Here is a 20,685-nt window from a genome sequence, read left to right on the forward strand (position 1 = left end):
AACTTAGGTAACTTGGCCCCTTATGACGACATATGGGGCCACATTCCAAATCAGCACGGCTGAGCTTCCATTTTTTCAAAGGCGAGCAGGATACCTAGTGCTAGCTTTACACCGAACGCAAGTTTTAGCCACTGGGGTCCATAGGCAGGCTAGAGGAACTCATATTAATGTTAGAAAACCTCATAAAGTTTGATTTCCATGCCATGGGAACTTTCAAATACACACCCATGAAAAGAATAATAAACGTGAAATCGCAAAACACACACACAAACACACTTTGTTCCACAATGTACAAATGTTCACAATGTATACCGTTTTCAACAGTGATCCTGTATGAAAACTGGGCTTGCGGCATCGCACCGTACTGGCACAGTGTTGGCCTCTGTGTGACCTATAACTTTGTGTCTGCTTATGCAGGAACAGCTAACATGGCCGCAGGCGTACTGCCAGTCGCCTTCCACATCACACTCATCTGTCTGCTGGCCCATCTCCCTCGCTTTCATGTACATGACACACACACACACACACACGGCTGTTTGCTCCCCCAGTATCAGCCCGGGGCCACGGGGGCAGAGACGAGCTCGCACAGCAAACCCATTCCCGCTACGACGCAGTGGGGAGACGTCTGGCCGTCTGTCGTGTGTGGGCGTGTGCTCATGTGAAAAGAGAGAGCATTTCCCATAGAGGAAGCTAACTTTGAGGGGCAGGGTGCTCAGGGCAGATTATTTTATTACAAAGCTTTGTTTTCAGCAGGTTGTGCAGAGGACTTCTTTAGAAATGTTGTGTTGCCGGTGCCGGGAGATCAATGTTCTTGTATGAGCAGGTCTGTAGCAGTAGGGACGCACCTCCCACAAACTCAAAAACACCTGCAGAACTCCAGAGGTTCAGAGAAAAGTTGTTCAGGAGAAGCGGCTTTCATAACATCCCTCTCCTCCTCCTCTGCCGAATCAAAGCCCTCTTCAGTTGTTACACAACTCCCCCCATAATTAACCTCCACCATGTGCTGGTTGAGGGGATTGATGTCAGAGGGGAAGCCTGGAACAATGCATCGCGGGAATGGTAAAAATGGGTGGTGGTGGTGGTGGCATGCCTGGGCCCCATGTGGCTAGCAGGACTAGCGTTTACAGCACATGAAAAGATAGGATATATCAAGCTGGCACGTCCATAGAGACCCCAGCCGGCCGGGGCCACCATTGAACGGCCAAGGACTGTGGTGCATGGTGTGGGGAGGAGAGAGGGGGGAGGGGGAGGGGTTGGAGGGTGGGGTTGTATGGGGCATCAAGGCATCATCTCCTAGAGGGGAATCAAGGGATGCTGATTTTAATTACCAGGACAAATGTAATGTTATTTACAAGCAAAGAGTCTTCATTCTTCTATATTATGCTTGTTTGACCAATGCTGCACAAAATAAATTTGCACTGCATGAATATTGAATATAATCATGTCAAATACTAATTTGAAATAAATAGCTATACAGATTGTAGATATGTGAAAGTAACCCTTGAGCAGGTCTTGCAAGAAGAACTGAGGATTTTGTTAAGGCCTTGCATAACAATATTCCAAAAAACACGAAGGTGACTCATGCGTTGCCAAAACCTTTTTCATGTAGCACTGTGCCAAAGCTCAGTCCAACACCAGTGATTACATATCAGTCCGACACAGGTGAACACAGCTCAGTAGAACACTCTGGATCACAGCTCAATAGAACACACTGGATCACAGCTCAAGATAACACACTGGATCACAGCTCAATAGAACACAGAGGATCACAGCTCAGTAGAACACACTGGATCACAGCTCAATAGAACACAGAGGATCACAGCTCAGTAGAACACACTGGATCACAGCTCAGACCCATAGTGGATCACAGCTCAGTAGAATACCCCTTGGATCACAGCTCACAACACAAACTGGATCACAGCTCAGTAGAATACCCCTTAGATCACAGCTCAGTAGAACACACTGGATAACAGCTCACAACCCACACTGGGTCACAGCTCAGTAGAACACACTAAATCACAGCTCAGAACCAATAGTGGATCCCAGCTCAGTAGAACCCAGGGGATCTCAACACGCTCTCGGTGCTCCGGAACCTGGGGAATGAGATCCCAGTGTGCCGCACCGGAGGCAGCACTGGAGGTCAAGGGTCAACAGCCTTGCGGCTCTCACAGGAACCAGAGAGGAAGGAGAGGAAAAAACTGTGTACATATAAGTGAACCACCAGCACTTTCGAGTGCTTCCTTTGGACTTCAGAGAACTGCATGATTCCACTCTCTTCCTCTTCCCAATTCTCTCCTACCCCCATCCAGGACTTTCTGCTACATGAAGTTAAAAGTAAACCTATACATTAGGAGAATGTATAGTAAAGTATAATTTATTACTTTAATCCAAAAGACTACGAATAGAACATTGTTGGGACCATAAGATAGTTAGGATATAATGTAGAATAGACAGCTTCAAGTATGCCATGTATGTTTACATGACAATTCTTTGAAGTGTATACAAAAACACAATCCTTTTTCTGTCTTGATTAGTAATGGAAGATGGGGGGAGGGGCAGATGCTTCTGGTATTGCCAGCCAACGTGACTTCACCACTAATCTGCACTTTGCAATCTTGTCGGAAACACAGAACCCAAATCATATTCTACACCTGGGTATCAGAGTGGCCATTAGAAAACACTCCATTCACAACCTCTGTCGGAGCCGTCTGTTGCCTAGTTTGTGGTATAAATAGATTTCAGAATCTATTTGGAAGTTGGCCCCCATTAATTGACTAGAATTGGACACTTTGGACAGGGGAGATGAGTCTACCTCCTCTGGGCCGTACCAAGTGTAATTAGAGGACCCATTGTTGCATCAGAACAGTATGATGGCGTGGGTTCAGCACACAGCTGGGGTTCCTGAATACTCAGCCGGTTCATATTAGAACGCCAAGTAAACAGGGATTAAGATCTGGTGCTGGAATATGGTAATGGAGTGGACCCAGACTGACCAAACAAGACCCCCCTCACACATTATCGGTGGCACTAGGGGCAACAGAATGGGATAGGCGCTTTGGTTCATCTTGGGGCCTTGGGGTCTGTGGGGGTGGGGGGACTGTTTTGGGAATGGGTGAGGCAATATGAGGCGTGTGGCCAGACCAGACCAGACCAGACCAGTGAGTGGCCAGACCAGACCAGACCAGACCAGACCATACCAGACCAGGCAAGGCAAGGCCAGACCCAGCCGGGTCTGGCAGCCAAAGGGACATGAACTATTGGGTCTTGATTGACAAGCATGATGGCACAGGGGTATGGTGCCTCGCTAAGACCACGTCACCAACTGCAGTTCGGAGGGTCTAGCAGTAGGTGAAGTCCTAGAGTGAGAATCTGACATAGAGGCAACAATGGCCTTTTCATCTTCTAATTATAGCCCAAACCTGCTGGCCTGGAGAAGCACTGGTTGGAGGGGCTAGTCTGGGCTACAATGTCACAGCTTCAAGCAGGAACATGAACAGAGTCCGGGAACATGAACAGAGTCTAGGAACATGAGCAGAGTCTAGGAACATGAACAGAGTCCAGGAACATGAACAGAGCCCCAATGAGTAGCACCGTATGAGATATTGACACTGAACTCCATAATGGTACAATGATAGAGGCCAGATTGATTCATGGAGCGTTCTGTCACAACAAGTGTGTACAATCAGCAAGAGGGTGACATTCCGCCACCTGGCCACGCTGTAGGTTAGTTAACTGTAGGTTAGATGCCTACTGGTTAAATGCCTACAGGTTAGATACCTTTAGCTCTCCCTGAGCAGCACGTCCAACCTACACCAGCTCCTGAAGGACAGTTGGAGGAACTTCAGCGTAACGGGAGGATTTTCCTATCGTCCTTCAAAAAGGCTTATCCATCACAATTCACCGAGCATGGCGTTCAGTTCAATATTTCAGAATTTTCAAGACTTGACACATTGTGCATGCAAGTGAAAATATTGCTATTCAGTGTGTGTGTGTGTGTATGTGTGTGTGTGTGTGTGTGTGTGTGTGTTTGAGCATGAATATGAATATGAATGTGTGTGTTCTGGCACACTGGCAGCACACCTCCTCAATGAGAGAGCACCATTAGTGTGTCTGTAGGGATGTCACGAGAACCGATATTTCGGTACCAAGTTGATGCGACAGTTCTAAAAACTTGATGGTACTCGTTTTTCTACAGTACCGTAGGTACCGGGGATGCAATTCCTCCGGACGTCATGTGGGCAGCATATACACCTACAACTGTTGTAGTCTGCCGTTAAATGGCAAAGGAACACGGAAGATGGCAACCACAGCTGCAGCGAGTGCGACAGCTCCGCCTCGACTTGTCGAAAAAAAATAATACCAAGATTTGTGTCTGGAAGTACTTTGCGTTTGAGGAAGATGATCAGGGATTAATAATAGATTCGCAAAAACCTATATGCAAACGGTGCCATTGCGTTTTTTAATTGAAAGGAGGAAACACTTCCAACTTATCGAAGAACCTCAAAGACAGACATCCAGATTCATTCAAAGAATTCAAGTTGAGTGAGTTTCAAGTCATGTTAACGTTACATTAACAACGTATCCAAAGTGTTACCTTGGTATTTTGGTAAAATACACTGTGAAAAGCGAGGGTCGCATTTCTATAGAGCCTACCGTGTAGCCCCCTTTACCGTTTGCATACAAACATAGCGCCACACTACAAACAACCACCACACACAGTTTAATCCACTTCATTTATTTACTCAACATGATAAATATTTCACAGCGTCAACAATGCATTCATTTGTATATCCAACGCAATGCTTACATTCATTAGTTTATAGTGGTGCAACGGATCACGGATTACCCGTGATCCGTACGGATCAACCCTCACGGTTTGGGACGCAAGTGATCCGCGGATTAGCTGACGATGCAAAAACAAAAACAAAAAGTTGTGTGTTCCCATGATCGGCGCATGATTAAAGGACAATTCCGGAATTTAGCACATTGAGCCCCCTTTCTGGTTTGTCTAGGATGAAATATAGTGGTTGACACAAATGCTAACTATTGGTCCTGTCTCGGGTATTTGGCTTATTTCGAATCGCCCCTGCCTGCTTCACGACGCCTGGCTTTGGGAATTCACACACCTGTCCTTTAAACGTACGTTTTCAGAAATGTGCAACTCACCGAGTGGTTAGTGGTGTTTGTTGATGTTCCGAATCAAGGATCGTAGAGAAGTACAGTTTCTGTTGTGTTTTATTTGGCATTTTGTAAATCCCATTGAAACGGAAACCAGACCGGAACCGGAAACGGACAGGGGGCTGTTTATTTTTGGTTGTAGTCTTTTCACTCGGTTCTCCGTATCAACCGTAGGGCTAGAACCGAGCGAAAAGACTACAACCAGCCCACCTTTCTGTTTCCGGTCAACGAGTAATGAGTCTTCCAGAAATCAATGGATTTACAAAATGCCAAATAAAACACGACAGAAACTGTATTTTGCTATGATACTTATTTTTATAGATGTTAAAAAGAAGAAGGAATAATGCCTCAGATTGTACTTTATTTTGTTTTAAAATATTTTAAGATTTTATTTATACATTGGAGGGACATCTTGAGTTAAGTTTTTTATTTTATGTGGACACAAGCTAATTCTATTTTTTATTTACTATCCATGTTTTAAAGAAGAAATAATTCCTCAGTTTTCACTTTATATCGTTTGCCACTGTTTTTGTAATGTTATAGTGGTTTATTCTTATTCATTACCCGAAGGCTACATGCCAGTGCCACTGTTTTTTGTAATGTTTTTAATAAATTAGTGTATGTTAAAGTACATCAGATTTATTGCTTTGTTTTTGTTTTTTACTGTGGCATCAAATTGGGTATTGAGAATCATGGAATTTCACTGGTATTGGTATCGACAACTAAATGTCTGGTATCGTGACATCCCTAGTCTGTATGACATAAGGCCACCTTCAATCTGAAATGGCTGCTCTCTTTCTGTCACTGAGCATATCCAGGAGAAAATGAGAGGCCATCGCCTCCACAGCCCCGTTCCCCTGGGAGAGTTGGAACATTCCATTATAAGAAAAGCTTAATTAAGGCATGATAAATATCACTGTGGGCTTCAGAGGGGTGTGAATAATAAGGAGAACAACAGGGGAGGGGAGGAAACACAAGTGTTTTTGGCTTTCCCCCTCACTCTACCCGATCTATTCTGTAAAGATCTGCTTGAAGCCAACAGAATATTCCAGACCAGTGAGACAGTGAGAGATTAAAACGTTTTTTTGAAAGTGTCAGTGTCAGTTCATGTCAGAAGACAACATTCCCCCATGTTGAGGTGTGGTGTTTTTAAAAAAAAAGTTTGTTTACCTTTCCCAGCACGGTGAGACAGCTCGGGTCCAGCTCGGGTTGCTCCAGCTTCACCACTCCTACCCATCCATACTCATAGAGGTCCTCATCATCGTTGTTGTTACACAGTCCCAGGGGATGCATCTGGAGGGAGGAGAAACAAACTGTCAGCGTTGTCATATGGTGATATAGAACAGGTGCATGGAGATACACAACTCCTTGAATTTGACTTAAGAATAGTTAAACAAAAACAAGTCAGAAATGTCGACCCCCAATTTCCTTTGATATAAAAAAAGACAGACAGGATTAGAGTCAAGGGATTGGTCGGCTGCCATGAGATGACTGGCATTCACCAGAGTTGAGGAATCACGCGTTCTTTCTTTGTAGGGTCCTTGGGCTACTTGTAGCGCATTTCCACCGGAGGCTGCGGGTCGGCTCAGTATGCAAAGGTGCGGCACGGTTTGCGTTTCCAACGCCAAAAGTGGGCTTGATCCGGACTGAGCCGTATTGAGCCGTACTCGTCTCGCAGTACTCCTCCATAAGGGTACTGAGACGCCTGAAAGGGTGCTGGCAAGCCTGAGCTACACACGCAGGCCGTTGATTGGTCAACAGAATCGTCACTTCCGTGCGACAGGGGGATAATAACAAACACAGTACCCGCATTTATTGATAACAAGCTTCTTTTATTGAAGAAAACGTTGCGCAAAAGTTTGACGTCTTTCTTGGACATCCTACATTGTTGCTCTTTGTCCATTAAGCCATGTTCTACTTTTTCCTTGGACTTATTAACAGGCTACACTGTGACGGACTGCTATGAGGTCACGATGCTTACGTAGCTGCCGTGGCTATCACCATCCGGCTTAAACCCCGCCCTACCATAAGGGTACTGTCGGCGGTGGAAACGCGATCCGTAACTGAGCTGGGCTATACCGCACCTTCACTACTGGTCTGAGGCGAGCTGGGCCGAAGCGTAGCCACCAGTGGAAATGCTCCATTAGGCGCCGAGCATGACATAAAAGCCTCCCCTCCCCTGGCTCCAGCCTGGGCCAACACCACCACCTCAACTGTAAAGGTGCGTTCATATCAAACCCGACGGGGCGACACGACTCCATACAAAGTCAACCTAGAGACACGAATCGGGCGAATTTTTCGCTATAAAAAACCTGCGACAAGATTTGATTTGTAGCCGACACTTTTGCCCTGCACGGGCGAGCGCGTTCACGAGGATTAGTAGCGCGACACTTTCGCTCGAGAATGTTTTCGAATATTTCAACTTTGCCGCGACATTCGCATGATAACAGGCAATCAGTGTTCACTCCCTTGAGTGACGTAATGTAACAGCCAATCAGCGTTCTCTGCAGTTCCCTGCCACCCGTTTCCTGCCTTTCAGTCCGGCGTGAACCGCAGCATAGAGAGGGAGAGAAATTGATTGTTGCCGTTTGCGACTCCGGGAGCTCTATAATATAATATAATATAATATAATATAATATATAATATAATATAATATAATATATAATATAATATAATATAATATAATATAATATAATATAATATTTTATGTATAATATCACGGCCAAAAGCTGTGTGCGCCTCTTGATGTCCGTAGTGGGAGGAGCTCTCGTGGGGATTGGGCTTTGCGGGGTTTGTTGTAGTTAACGGCATTGCTGTGGTTACCGGTCTTCTGTGTTCCAACGGCTTATTAGCGGTGGTATCTAATAAATCGCTGTCTAATCAATACTTTATTCATTGCCTCTTCCATGGTCATTAGAATATTATGAATAGACTGCGTTGGGTTTTCCGACGTCTCTCCCTCTTCCACAACAGGTAAAGACATGCAATGGTGGTTATCTCGGCCATGGTTGAGAATGAATTGGCATGAAGCATCGTTGGCGGGCAAAAGATGTGGCGCAACAAATTTGCCTAATAAAACTTGCACAGCGACAGATTATGATTTGTAGCGCTACAAAACTTGGGCGACCACGCGAACAGGCGACAACTGTGTCTTTTGGTGTGAACGCAGCTTAATGTAGCTTCCCTGGATGGTCCCATGAAGTGACACGATGAGTAGGGATCGACCAATATGATTTTTTTAGGGCTGATGCAGATACCGTTTATTTTCATCAGCCTTAGCCGATGACGGGCTGCAGATATTCTTGAGCCGATATTTGGAGCCGATACTGCTTTTGCTCCCTCAATATACATCATAAAAATGACACGATGATTACAAATGTTACAAGTCTCAATTTAAAAAAGGAACATTTATTGAACTGTGTCTGTAAATCATGCCGGGAAAAAAACATAGGCGAACGCAGCATCCAGCATCAGCCGATGCAATACATGTAAAAAACGCATTATCGTCCTCTGTCAGTTGCAGCTAAAACTGGAAGGATCTAAATATACAATAGAGTATTCTACCCTTATCAGCATGAATTTGTGAATCGGCCCTTGAAATAAAGATTAAGCTTATTATTCAGATGAATACCGATTGGTGTCGTCGGCCATTCGAGAATCTTTTCTACTTAAGAACGAATTGCTTAAACCCACGGTAAATTCCCAGGAATTCCATTTGATTCCATGGCTGTTACATGTAGCCTGAACAGGAAGTCCGCTGAATAGCATCTCAATGATGAAAATGGGAATAGAGACTTGCCTATGAGTTTTCCGATAAGCTTTGTTGAGATTTTCAAAATTTCCTTTAACAAGCAATGATCAGTGATTACTTCTAAACCACAAGGAGTAATTTTACCAATACGACTTCACACAATCAAAACAACTGTGTCTTTCCACAGTTATGAAGAGGATGCGCTGTACCAGCCTTTGTGATCATTCCATTTTATTCTTAACCCCGCTGTGTTATCCCAGTTCAAGCAGCTTGAGAGCACTTGAGAGGCAATATCTTGTGTTTATTAGGACTATAAGACAGCTGACAAAGAAAACAGCCCTTCTTAAAATCAATGTATCTGAAATCTTGCTTCTCGTCTCCATTCCAGTGCCAGGTCTGAGGGAGACGTCATATGAAGATCAGAGGGCGTCAAAAGCCACAGTTATTGTAGTGGCATGTTATCCATAGTGAAAGTATGAGTCATGGATCTGAGTTGTGTGACAAACAAATAAATGCAAAGCAGCAGAGTCTAAATGAATAAATAAAGCAGATGAAAGCAGCAGCTCTGGCCGGCAGTGTAAACCAACAAGCGGTCGTAATAAAAACCTTTATGTACACCTGGTTGGCGTTACTACGGCAACCACATGCCCTCGGACACGGAAACCATGACCCCAGATACCCTTCACCTCTCCCCACCTTTGTACCACACTTTACCACTGTGAGAAGCAAGCATGGGTGTGGTGGAAGCAACTCAGAGCACCCAGTCGCCCAGCAGCACAGACCAAAGGGGATCATGCATTACATTTACATTTAGGGCTTTTAGGAGACGCTTTTATCCAAAGCGACTTACAACCATTCATAGACACATTCATACACTGATAGTGGAGTCAACCATGCAGGGTGACAGCCAGCTCGTCAGGAGCAGTCAGGGTGAGGTGTCTTGCTCAGGGACACCTCGGCACTCTTCTAGGAGGAGCCGGGGAAGTGGGGTTTCGGGGTTGCTGCGTATATCCTTTCATTGCCTTCAGGGTGAAATGTTGTCGCGACACTGGATTGATTCCACACATCACCATGTGCTAACGGTCTCTAACGGCAGGAAGAAATCAAATTATGAGAAATGGAGAATTCAGCATTCAGCAGAGGAAGATAAAGGACAATTGTGACATCCATCAGACTGAAAAGGGAATAGGACGGGAGATCTCAGGTCATGAGAAATAACACCTCACTGAGCAAAATTAAGAATGAGTAGAAGCCCATGTCAGGCCTGCCCGACACTTTGGATGACCGATGAAAGTTAACAACAGAAAATAAGGTTCTGGAATAAGTCTGACTGTGTTGTGTTGAGTCAGCAAAGAGCTCCTGGCCGATATGGTGAAAGAAGAAGTTGAGGTTTATATTACAATAGGTAGAAAGTATTATCTTTTGAAATTGTTATTTGACTAAAACAGTCCCCCCCCCCTCTCCCCCTCTGTCCCTCTCTCTCCCTTCCCTCCCTCTCCCTCCTCTCTACGTATGGAGGGTCCAGGCAGGGCAGAGTTGGTTGCTGTGTGTGGCTGACCCCTCTCCTGCTTGTCTAACAGCTTGAAGGACTGAGGGGAGCCCCGCCTGGCCCTGGGTCCTGAACACTGGCCCATTGTGCCTCTCTCCCCCTCCAGAGGTACGGGGCCATCCTCTCTCCCCCTCCAGAGGGATGGGGCCGTCCTCTCTCCCCCCTCCAGAGGGACAGGCCATCCTCTCTCTCCCCCTCCAGAGGGACAAGCCGTCCTCTCTCTCCCCCTCCAGAGGGACAAGCCGTCCTCTCTCCCCTTCCAGAGGGACAGGCCGTCCTCTCTGCAGCGGGTCTTTATTCTAGAAGATGGCGATGTGATCCTCTACAATCATCATCATCTACTTTTCTCTATTCTCTTTAAGGTTTTGGTTTCCAGGGATGGTAGTCTGAACATCTAACACTGGAAAGAGGGAATGGGCAACCGAGCTGGAGAAAAGCGATAAATAAACTTAAAGTGTGAGATCGGTTCCCAGTGAATTGGGTCACAGATTCTGTAGCTGGGCTTGGCAGTGAGACGGGGGCATGTACACAAAAGGCGCACACACACACACACACACACACACACACACACTTCTTGTGCCTGTGGAGGTGGGTTATCCCCGCCTCCAAATGTAGGCCTCTCAGCCCTGAAGCTCTGCCCACTCAGAGCACCAGGCCTATCCTGCTCCATGCCCACGGCCCCGGTGGAGCAGCATCCAGTCCCAGAGCCACAAGGGGGCAGCTTCCTGGGTCTGTGCCCTTCCCGTTGGCCCCGGAGAGGCAGGATTTTTCATGGGTATCCCCTTACACGGCCACACTCTCAATGAAATCATGGCCGGGATTTGAATTCCCCCCGTCACTCAAGTGGACCCCTGCCACACATGAACACACACACACTCAAACACCCACACCAACACACGCCTCAACAGTAGCTCTGACGTATTTTGGAAAAATTCCAAAAACAATTTATTTCAAGATTGGTTCTTTAACTCTTTCATCCCATTAATCACAACATGTTTATATAAAACTTCTCAGTAACATACAATCACTAATTCTCAGTCCCAACAAAGCTAGAAACACAGCATGTCTAGAATCACAACAAATATTATTTTTGAATAAAAACAAATCCAAAACAACTAAGAGTACATTTAAAATCCCCCCACCTCCCGGGAATGAGCCAGAGGGTCATTCCCGGAGGGGCCGGAGGGAGGGATTGTAATGGATAAAAACTGGAGGGCACCTTCTACTGCAGAGACCCCTCCCCCCCATGGGGCGCAGCTCTCAAAAGAAATCAAAATGCAAGTCACACCATCAGCACCATTCTTCGTGTCCGTGACACATTTCACTGAACCTTTGATCATCCAGCGACCACTTCTCAAACACCCCTCCCACCACGCCCCCCCGGCCCCATTCTCCACCTCCTGCTCCTCCTCTAGGCCTCCACATGAATGCTACGCCCAGTGAGGAGGCCTACCCCCCACCTCTCCACCCCTTAGAAGTATTCTGTTGAACTGAATTCACCCCACTCCCTTAACCCCTGTATGCGCCATCAACCCTGTGTGTGTGTGTGTGTGTGTGTGTGTGTGTGTGTGTGTAGTATATAGTCGACAAAGTGAAGTAGGTATAAAACTAGTGAAATGTGTTTCCTGTTGTGTTCCATGATCTTCACAAGCTTGATGCCACAAAGGAAAGTGAAAGTCATTCATATTTTTATTTTTGCAGGCAAATCGTATATATGAGAAATCAGACTTTAAAAATGTCCTATTTGCACAGTAAGGAATTTAAACCCATAAATAATTTGCCAAATCCCATATTTGCACATACTGAGAGTTGTGGGTTTCTGCAACATGGCGCTTTCAAAACGAGGTACACCATTGCATTATAGGTACTCCAGTGCAGGATACATCAGAATGGCAGGGTAAGCATTTCCGAGAGGCAAGAGAAAAATCTGATCCATTTGGTTCCAACCGACCCTCCGTAGTGACAGTGATACCTTCCCATGCATGACATGCTCCAGGGACAGCATCAGACCAGCGCGGTGAGGCCGCATGACGGGGCCACACACAGGGATGGCAAGCGCAACGCAGGAGACTCCGGCGAGCGGGGACTGCATGGAGGTCAAAGTGACCACTCCATTGTGGGCAGCATTGGGAGGAGAGAGTGTGCGTGTGGGGGGCTAGGGGAAGAACGAGTGTGTTTGATGGGATGTTTTCAGCGGCGCCTTGCTTCATGGTAACACCGAACAGAGCAGGTTGCTTTCCGGTTCCTGCGAGGGCTTTTTGTGGGGCAGGAGAGCTGGCACCAGTTTCACACACACTCAAAAACTAGACGAGGAAGAGAGGCCTGGGCACCATGCCAGCCACCCGACCCCCCACCCACCTGTGTTTGCAGCGGTGTGTGTGTGTGTGTTTGCAGCGGTCTGTGTTTGTGTGTGTGTTTGCAGCGGTGTGTGTGCGTGTTTGCAGCGGTGTGTGTGTGTGTGTGTGTGTGTAGCGGTGTTTGTGTTTGTGTGTAGCGGTGTGTGTATGCATGTGTGTAGCGGTGTGTGTGTGTGTGTGTAGCGGTGTGTGTGTGTGTGTTTGCAGCGGTGTGTGTGTGTGTGTTTGCAGCGGTCTGTGTTTGTGTGTGTGCAGCGGTGTGTGTGCGTGTTTGCAGCGGTGTGTGTGTAGCGGTGTATGTGTGTATGTGTAGCGGTGTTTGTGTTTGTGTGTAGCGGTGTGTGTATGCATGTGTGTAGCGGTGTGTGTGTAGCGGTGTGTGTATGTGTGTTTAGCGGTCCGTGTAGCGGTGTGTGTGTGTGTGTCGACCTTTGTTGGACAACAGCATTTAGAAGGCGACCAGAGGGGTATTCCACAAAGCCGGTTTTATCACATAACCGGGTAAGTTAACCCAGGGTTTGCGGTAACCCTAGGTTTTCCGTTCTAAAATGAACACGGTATGTTAGAAACATATGCTCTGAATCAAACCTGGTCGGAGCAGGTTTTGCGCAGGTTAAGTTTGGAACATAACCCGGTTTTGGGTATTTAAACCTGCGTTCACCGCAGATTTCATGTGTTCACAATGGCATGCCCTTTTGATGAGAGGCCTTTCGGAGCGCAAATTATTCGTGCAATCCACCGGGAGCGATTAATAAGACCACGGCTCGATATCTTGGCATATCCGGATGACTTTTTGCTGGAGAGATATAGTTTCTCGCGCAAATCTTTAATATATTTATATAGCCTTCTCCAGCCTTACATAGCCAACACTACCAATCGAGGACCTGGCCTCAGTTCACTCCAGACTATTTGCGTAGCCCTCAGTTTTTTGCAAATGGTAGTTTTACCTATAATGTTGGAGATGCTGAGCACATCTCAGTCCTTTCAGATGACCCATCCACGTCCGGACTAAGATTTTCATTGGCCTCCTATCATACAAAGAGCAACATTGGCTGAGTATTATGCCGAGAGGCGCTTACAACAGAAAGTATAAAATAGTCCTAACGGACTTACATCCACTGTTCGATTGCAGCCGGCGGCTCCACTACAAGCACTAATCCATCTTGATCTGTGAAGTTGATGAATTGTCACTTTTAGGTTTTCTACCCAGTTACCAAAAAAAACATTTGGAACATTTGCGCTGTGGCACGCGCACGGTTTGCATGTGTTACTTCGAAGAGAAACAAAATCGAAAATACAAGACAGTGTATTTTCAGAAAAACAGAAAAACCTACATTCAACCAGTGGGGTACCCTCACACGGCCCCTGACTCTCTGAGGATATACCTCCAGGTACCCCCTCCATGCCAGGGCGCCCTGAATTTATGTCTATTGCCAGCTCCTCCACCGGGGTCAAGACAATTTGAGGGTCAGATCCAGTCTGCCGACTGTCGGCCTTTTCACGATTGGCTTAAAAAAAGGGCTTATTTAAATGCAGGAGTGACAAATATGGTATGACAATTTAAATGCTGGACTGACATATATATATATATATACCAATACGATGCTGGGAAAAGCTTACCAGTTTGTATGTTTTTATACTTAATTTTTACTTGATCCGCTGACCGCTTGGGAGCCATCGGAGTACATCGTTTTTAGAAGAAAAGGGTTATGTGGTAGGAACGTTAAGAATGCTTAGCTGGGATATAAATAGATTCATGGCTCAAATATTAAGGATCATGCTTTTGACATGTAACTAACGCATTTACGGAGTCAGCGATCCACTGCCAGGCTTTGGTTCTCTGGGTTGCAGAGGCTTTAGCGTTCCCTTTTCTTGTGATAATGTCCTTCTCGTCAAAGCTCTCCAGGAGAACCTGGAGTTCCATTTAATTGAAATAAGTGGCCGTTTCGCCATTTCGATCAGGGTTTCCATGATCCTTACATCACGTCTTTATAGGTTTGCCGTGGACGCGCACAACCCTGTGTTAACAAACCCCGTGTTGATTGAACTAATGCACAACCTGTGAAGTGGAACCGACAGCTCTGGTTTAGTTGGCACAGGGTCAATCAACCTAGAGTTCAGCGTTAACTCTGTGTTTGTTAAACCTCCGTTCATGGAATACCCCTCAGTGCACATGTATGTAAATACTTGTGCGAGTTGCTGCGCCCAGAATATATTCTTTTTAAAGAGCAACCATTCTTCCCCCCCCCCCCCCCCCCCAAATGGTGGTCAGTGAAATCTTGAAGTCTTGAGTGAACACCAGCCCTAACAGGGCAAGTGTGTGTGTGTGTGTGTGTGTGTGTGTTTGTGTGTGTGTGTTTGTGTCATGCCCTGATGCACACACACACGCCTGAGCAGGGAGCACATGGTTGCCCCCCCCCCCCCCCGGCAACTCGCTCTGCCATCACGCACACACTTCCTGCTCTGTGTGGCGGCCGGCGGAGGATGAAAGGCGTGTATGCGTGTGTAAATGATAGGCGTGTATGTGTGTGTAAAGGATATGTACGCCACCGTGCTGGCACCTGAGCGTTCAACAATCTAAAAGGAGAATCACAATTCAAAGTGTGTGGGAATGGAAAACACGCACACACACACACACACACACACACACACACACACACACACACACACACACACACACACACAGTCTTAACAGTTGGACATAAATACCTGTTGCCTTCCAGATATATTTACAGAGGGTGAAACTAACCCCAACAAAATGGCTACAGCACAGGGCAGGGAGGGATCAGTGAACATTCGCAGACCTCCACGGAAGGTGGACAAAAGAAAAAAACCTTCCTTTAATGCAGCTTGTGTGAGTTGTCTGTGAAACCGAAATGTGAGCAATTGACACAACCGGTAGGGGTTACCCCTTCTGCACTCTTACAGGTTCCCTTCACGTGCATCAGGGAGACACGCCGTTTGGAGACGTATCATCAGTAAATGAACAAACTAGCCATGTACAACATGCATACACACAGCTCTCCCTTTCCCAGTGCTACAAATAACTTGAAAGCAGACTGGCAGCCTTGAGTTGAGCGAGAACAGGATCACGTTACAGAGCAGCAGCTGGAGGGGCCGTACAGGTGGAGCCTGATCCTACCACACACTCACGCACGCCACACACACACACACACACGTAACATTATCTCTGTAAAGCGATCCCTCCGCTTCTCCCCTCAAATAATGTCAACTTCCTCCCCTTTGTGTCCAGCAGACCGGGCTGTAGCAACAATTAGCCCAGTCACTTGTGTTTGGTGGTGGCCATCTTGGATTTGGTGGGTCTTGCCCCGATTTCACATAGGGTGAAATGTCGGAACTCTACAAACGTTTTGAGTTGAGAAGGGTTGCGTTTTGTTGTTTCTAGTGCAGTTCCTTTGGTAATATAAATAAATAAACCTAAACAAAGCTAAAACTCATACATTGTTTTAAAGAAGATTCAGACTTGGGTGACTCAGGAGGCAGAGAGTTGGGATCAAGGGACACTCGGACAGGGAGTCGCTTGAAGAAGGGGGGGGCCGTATGGGTCCTGGTCTGTTATGTGATGATTTCAGCTTTCAGTGCGGACATGCAAAGATACGAGGAAAGACCAAAAAAGGAATCACCTCCATGCTATCGTCATAGCAAACACATGTGGGTGTTTGGGCGGGCGGGGGAGATGTGATGTCATGTGAAGGCCCTGAGACGCAGCAAGGGCCCTGAGATGCAGCACAGGGCCCTGAGACGCAGCACAAGGGCCCTGAGACGCAGCAGGGGCCCTGAGACGCAGCACAAGGGCCCTGAGGTGTATGTGTGTGTTGATGTGTGTACGTGTCTACTCTGCACCCACAAGATGGCCTGGTTGTCACTTTCAGCTTTTCTGTCTTATAAATGCGGAGGAACACGAACAAAAGGTGCGGCGACAATGTGCAAAGGTCAACACAGGACTGGACACCCCCCCCCCCCCCCCCCCAGGGGTGATGGGATGGAAACAAGTGACCTCCATTCAACCCCTGAAGGAGAGAGCAAGGGAGCTGTGTCCCTGTGCAACGCTGGACTCACAAGTGTAGAGCCACCATATTGTCTCAGCGTCTGCGATTTCCCCCGTCGTCATGGAGACGTTATATATAAAACACACATTCAAGGGGTCAACCTGACTTTGTGTTACATGCTATTGTGTGTTACAGTGTAGTGTGTGAGTATCTGTGTGTTACAGCGTAGCATGTGAGTATCTGTGTTACAGCGTAATGTGTGAGTATCTGTGTGTTCCAGCGTAGTGTGTGGTGGCGTAGTGTGTGTGCCAGCGTAGTGTTTTTATGCCGTTGTTTTATGGTGTTAAAACTGTTGCAGCATAGTGTGACTGTTACACTATTTAACACACACACACACACACACACACTACAACCTAGTTGGTGTTACAGGATAGCGTGTTACAGCGCATGATTTGTTACAGTGTAGTTTGTGTTACAGCATAGGATTTGTTACAGCGTAATGTGTGTGTGTTACAGTGTATAGTTTGTTACAGCATAGTGTGTGTGTTACAGCGTAGTGTGTGTGTGTTACAGTGTAGAGTTTGTTACAGAATAGTGTGTGTGTGTTACAGAGTAGTCTGTGTGTGTCACAGCATAGTGTGTGTTAAAGTATAGTGGGTGTTACAGAGTAGTATGTGTGTGCCATAGCATAGTGTGTGTTAAAGTGTAGGGTGTGTTAAAGTGTAGTGTGTGTGTGTGTCACAGCATAGTGTGTGTTAAAGTGAAGTGTGCGCTACCAGCACTTCACCTCTCAGGAGTTGTCAACACACCCACACCACGTCAGTTGCAATATTAATTTGCACTTCTGAAATGGGGCATGACTAAACTAGGTTTGTTCCTCGCTCAGCAGTTCACGGGCAGTCTTGTCTCGTACAGTCTCGTCTCAATATTCCCAAAAACAACCACGGGATCCCTAACCAGAATAGGGGCTGAAATCCCCCAATACTTCAATCTAAAGCCTCTAAACTGCTGTGCCTACTCCATCTACTACCTATGAAAGCCCATTCCCGCCACAGGAAAAAAAACACCACAAACTATCTCATAATTATGAGATTAAAAATCATAATAACGAGATTAAAAATCATAATTACGAGATTTAAAGCCATAATAACGAGATAAACAAAGTTATATTAATGACATTTAAAGTCCTATTTACGAGATTTATGTACTTTACTGGTTAGCCTGCCCCCTGACCTCACATCCTTCAAGTTCGAAATCGGCACGACAGAGCGGCACGCGCTACTAGGCTACCAGTCGGTGATAATAATAAGCCATAATTTTGGACCTGAGGCTGATGAACCTGCAAGTCATTCACTTCTCTCAGTCATCCTCCTATTGGCAAGGCGAAACAGCAAGGTAACCGAATTTGTAGAGATACTCTTTTAAGCCTACATTCAGTAATTCAGCGTCTTTTCATCTGGTTTATGTTTCCTTTAAAAAAGCACTCTGCTGCAGCTTTGTTCTTATGTAGGTAGTGCTAGTATTAGCACCAGAGCCATTGGAAGCGCTAGAAGCTAGATATTAGACTAGCCTAGCTTCTAGGCTAGGCAAGTGGACTGTGATTGCGTCCTCGGTTCTGCCAATTATGCTTTCTGTTGATTATAGAATGCTCTTTCTGTAGACATCGTTTCGTCAGAGTGCATTTAATCGTTTATTGGTAATCTATGCGAAGTTGAGGTGTGCATAGCACTATTGGCGCGTTTTCTTTTCTTTTGTTAACCGCTAGCTAGCACACTCAGTACGTTTACTAGCATAGCTTCTAGGCTAGGCAAGTGAACTGCGATTGCATCCTCTGTTCTGCCAATTATGCTCTCTGTTGAATATAGAATGCTCTTTCTGTATACATCGTTTCGTCAGAGTGCATTTAATCGTTTATTGGTAATCTACGCAAAGTTGAGGTGTGCATAGCATTATTGGCGTCTTCTTTTTTTTTTACCGCTAGCTAAGTTAGCTAGGACACTTAGTATGTTTACATGCCCAGCTAAATCCGATTAAAGCCATAGTTCGACTATGCTCCTCAATTTGACAACTGCAATGGTCCGAGGATACATGGCGGTGAGAAAATCGATTAATTGGCCAAAGCATGTCATGCCCGGTACGATAGGTGGCGCTGTACCCATTTCAACTAGTGGTAGTAGAGCCACTGGCTGACATCTTTACGTCACTAGCAACAACAAACGCAATAATTTTGCCTTTTGTTTTAATATTATGCCACCTCTACTGATGTAAAGCTCAATATAATGAACAAAATAGAATTGATTATAGAATGTTTAGATGGTAATGTGTCCATGTGCTAAATGCATCACAATGAAGTTGGCCTCTGTTCCTTTCGTTAAATATTTGTGTTGGCCTCTCACAGGATGGATGAGTTGTGCGAGTTCTTGAGGTCGCGGAATGTACCAGAAGAAAACATACAGCAACTGGAAAAGGATAAGGTAACTAGTCTGTTAATGGGAGAAAAATAGGCTAAATTGAGTGGAAATGTTGAAAATGGGAAATGTTCAAGATTTTGTGATTGAACTAAATTATTTTCAGGAGCACCCATTAGATCCCCTGACTACAGTTGGGGAACTTTATGAAGTAACAAAGCTGCCCATTTTACACTTTTACTACAACAACCAAGAAGGCTGGTTACAGTGAGAATCAGCTTGCAGCCTCCCCCAACCCCCCTAGGCCTAGTGTACCTCTGGCTGAAGGTCAGGAAACCACAGATGTAGTATATGTTAGTAGCAGCAATGTCCTGTCTGACACAAACGGTGATCATGAGCCCTTCGATTGCTCCACTGATGACATGACAGATTTGGCTAGTGTGAGTGAAGTTGATGCCGCCAATGCTGTAGATGTCTTGGAGAATAGTGGCACAGTTACCTTTTTTCAAGGACACCTACATGATCTGGACTGTGTTAGCCTTGATGATACCTTACAAATGTCTCCTCAGGCATCAAGTTCACCTACTCCAAGCCTAGATATTGCCCATGTGCCCATTGATCAGAGTGAAAGAACGAAGAGAATAATTGTTGTTCACCGTGGGCAGATCCTGAGAGAACTAATCACACATTTTTTGGACGCGAGTGTCATGCTAGATGACGTTTTCATCCAAGTAATTCTTCCCAATGGAAGTTTGGAAATGGCAGTTGATGAAGGTGGCATGTTAAGGGATGTGCTAACTGAATTTTGGCTGAACTTTTATGAGCAATGCACTACAGGAAATACTTTCAAGGTGCCTTTTCTACGCCATGATTTTGGTAAGCAGCAGTGGGAAAGCATTTACATTTACATTTACATTTAGGGCATCTAGCAGACGCTTTTATCCAAAGCGACTTACAATAAGTGCATTTGTTACAATAAGTACATTTGTCATAAGAAGTGAAACAATATATCGCTGTCGGTACAGTAAAGATGTTCATAGAACCAAGTGCAAGTATTACAATCGCTAGGCTAACCCATTCCCCGTGTAAAGCAATGATAGCAGCTACTGTAGATGCTACACAATTAAGTACCTTGAATAAGTGCAATGTACAAGTGCCAGGACGTACAACATTCAATGGTGGCTGTGCATTGGTTTCTATGCAGAGTCGAGGTGAAAGCATTGGCAGATTAATAGCAATGGGTTTGCGAAAAGAGAAGAACCTGCCTGTAAAAATAGCCACAGTAATTTTGGAGCAAGTTGCCCTGGGAATTTTGAAGAGTAGTCTTGTCGACTGCTTCCTGAGATATGTCACAGAGTCAGAGAGATTGGTGTTTGAATCCTGCCGTTCAGATTTTGAAAGTGTGGATCAGGAAGAATTGATAGAAGTAATG

At 45.8% G+C, this 20,685-nt stretch overlaps 1 protein-coding gene across 2 annotated transcripts in view; it reads right to left on the reverse strand.

Annotated features, from left to right (window-relative positions):
* znrf3 (zinc and ring finger 3) overlaps window positions 1-20,685 on the reverse strand; it is a 76,259-nt gene that overhangs the window by 21,949 nt on the left and 33,625 nt on the right. For both annotated transcript variants that reach the window (XM_079749219.1, XM_079749220.1), the window contains exon 2: window positions 6,349-6,471. In XM_079749219.1, the coding sequence (XP_079605345.1) occupies window positions 6,349-6,471 (123 nt within the window). The remainder of the gene's footprint in view (window positions 1-6,348; window positions 6,472-20,685) is intronic.

This window comes from Pollachius pollachius (assembly GCF_949987615.1).
Source record: "Pollachius pollachius genome assembly, chromosome: 1".
Taxonomy (NCBI): Eukaryota; Metazoa; Chordata; class Actinopteri; order Gadiformes; family Gadidae; genus Pollachius; species Pollachius pollachius.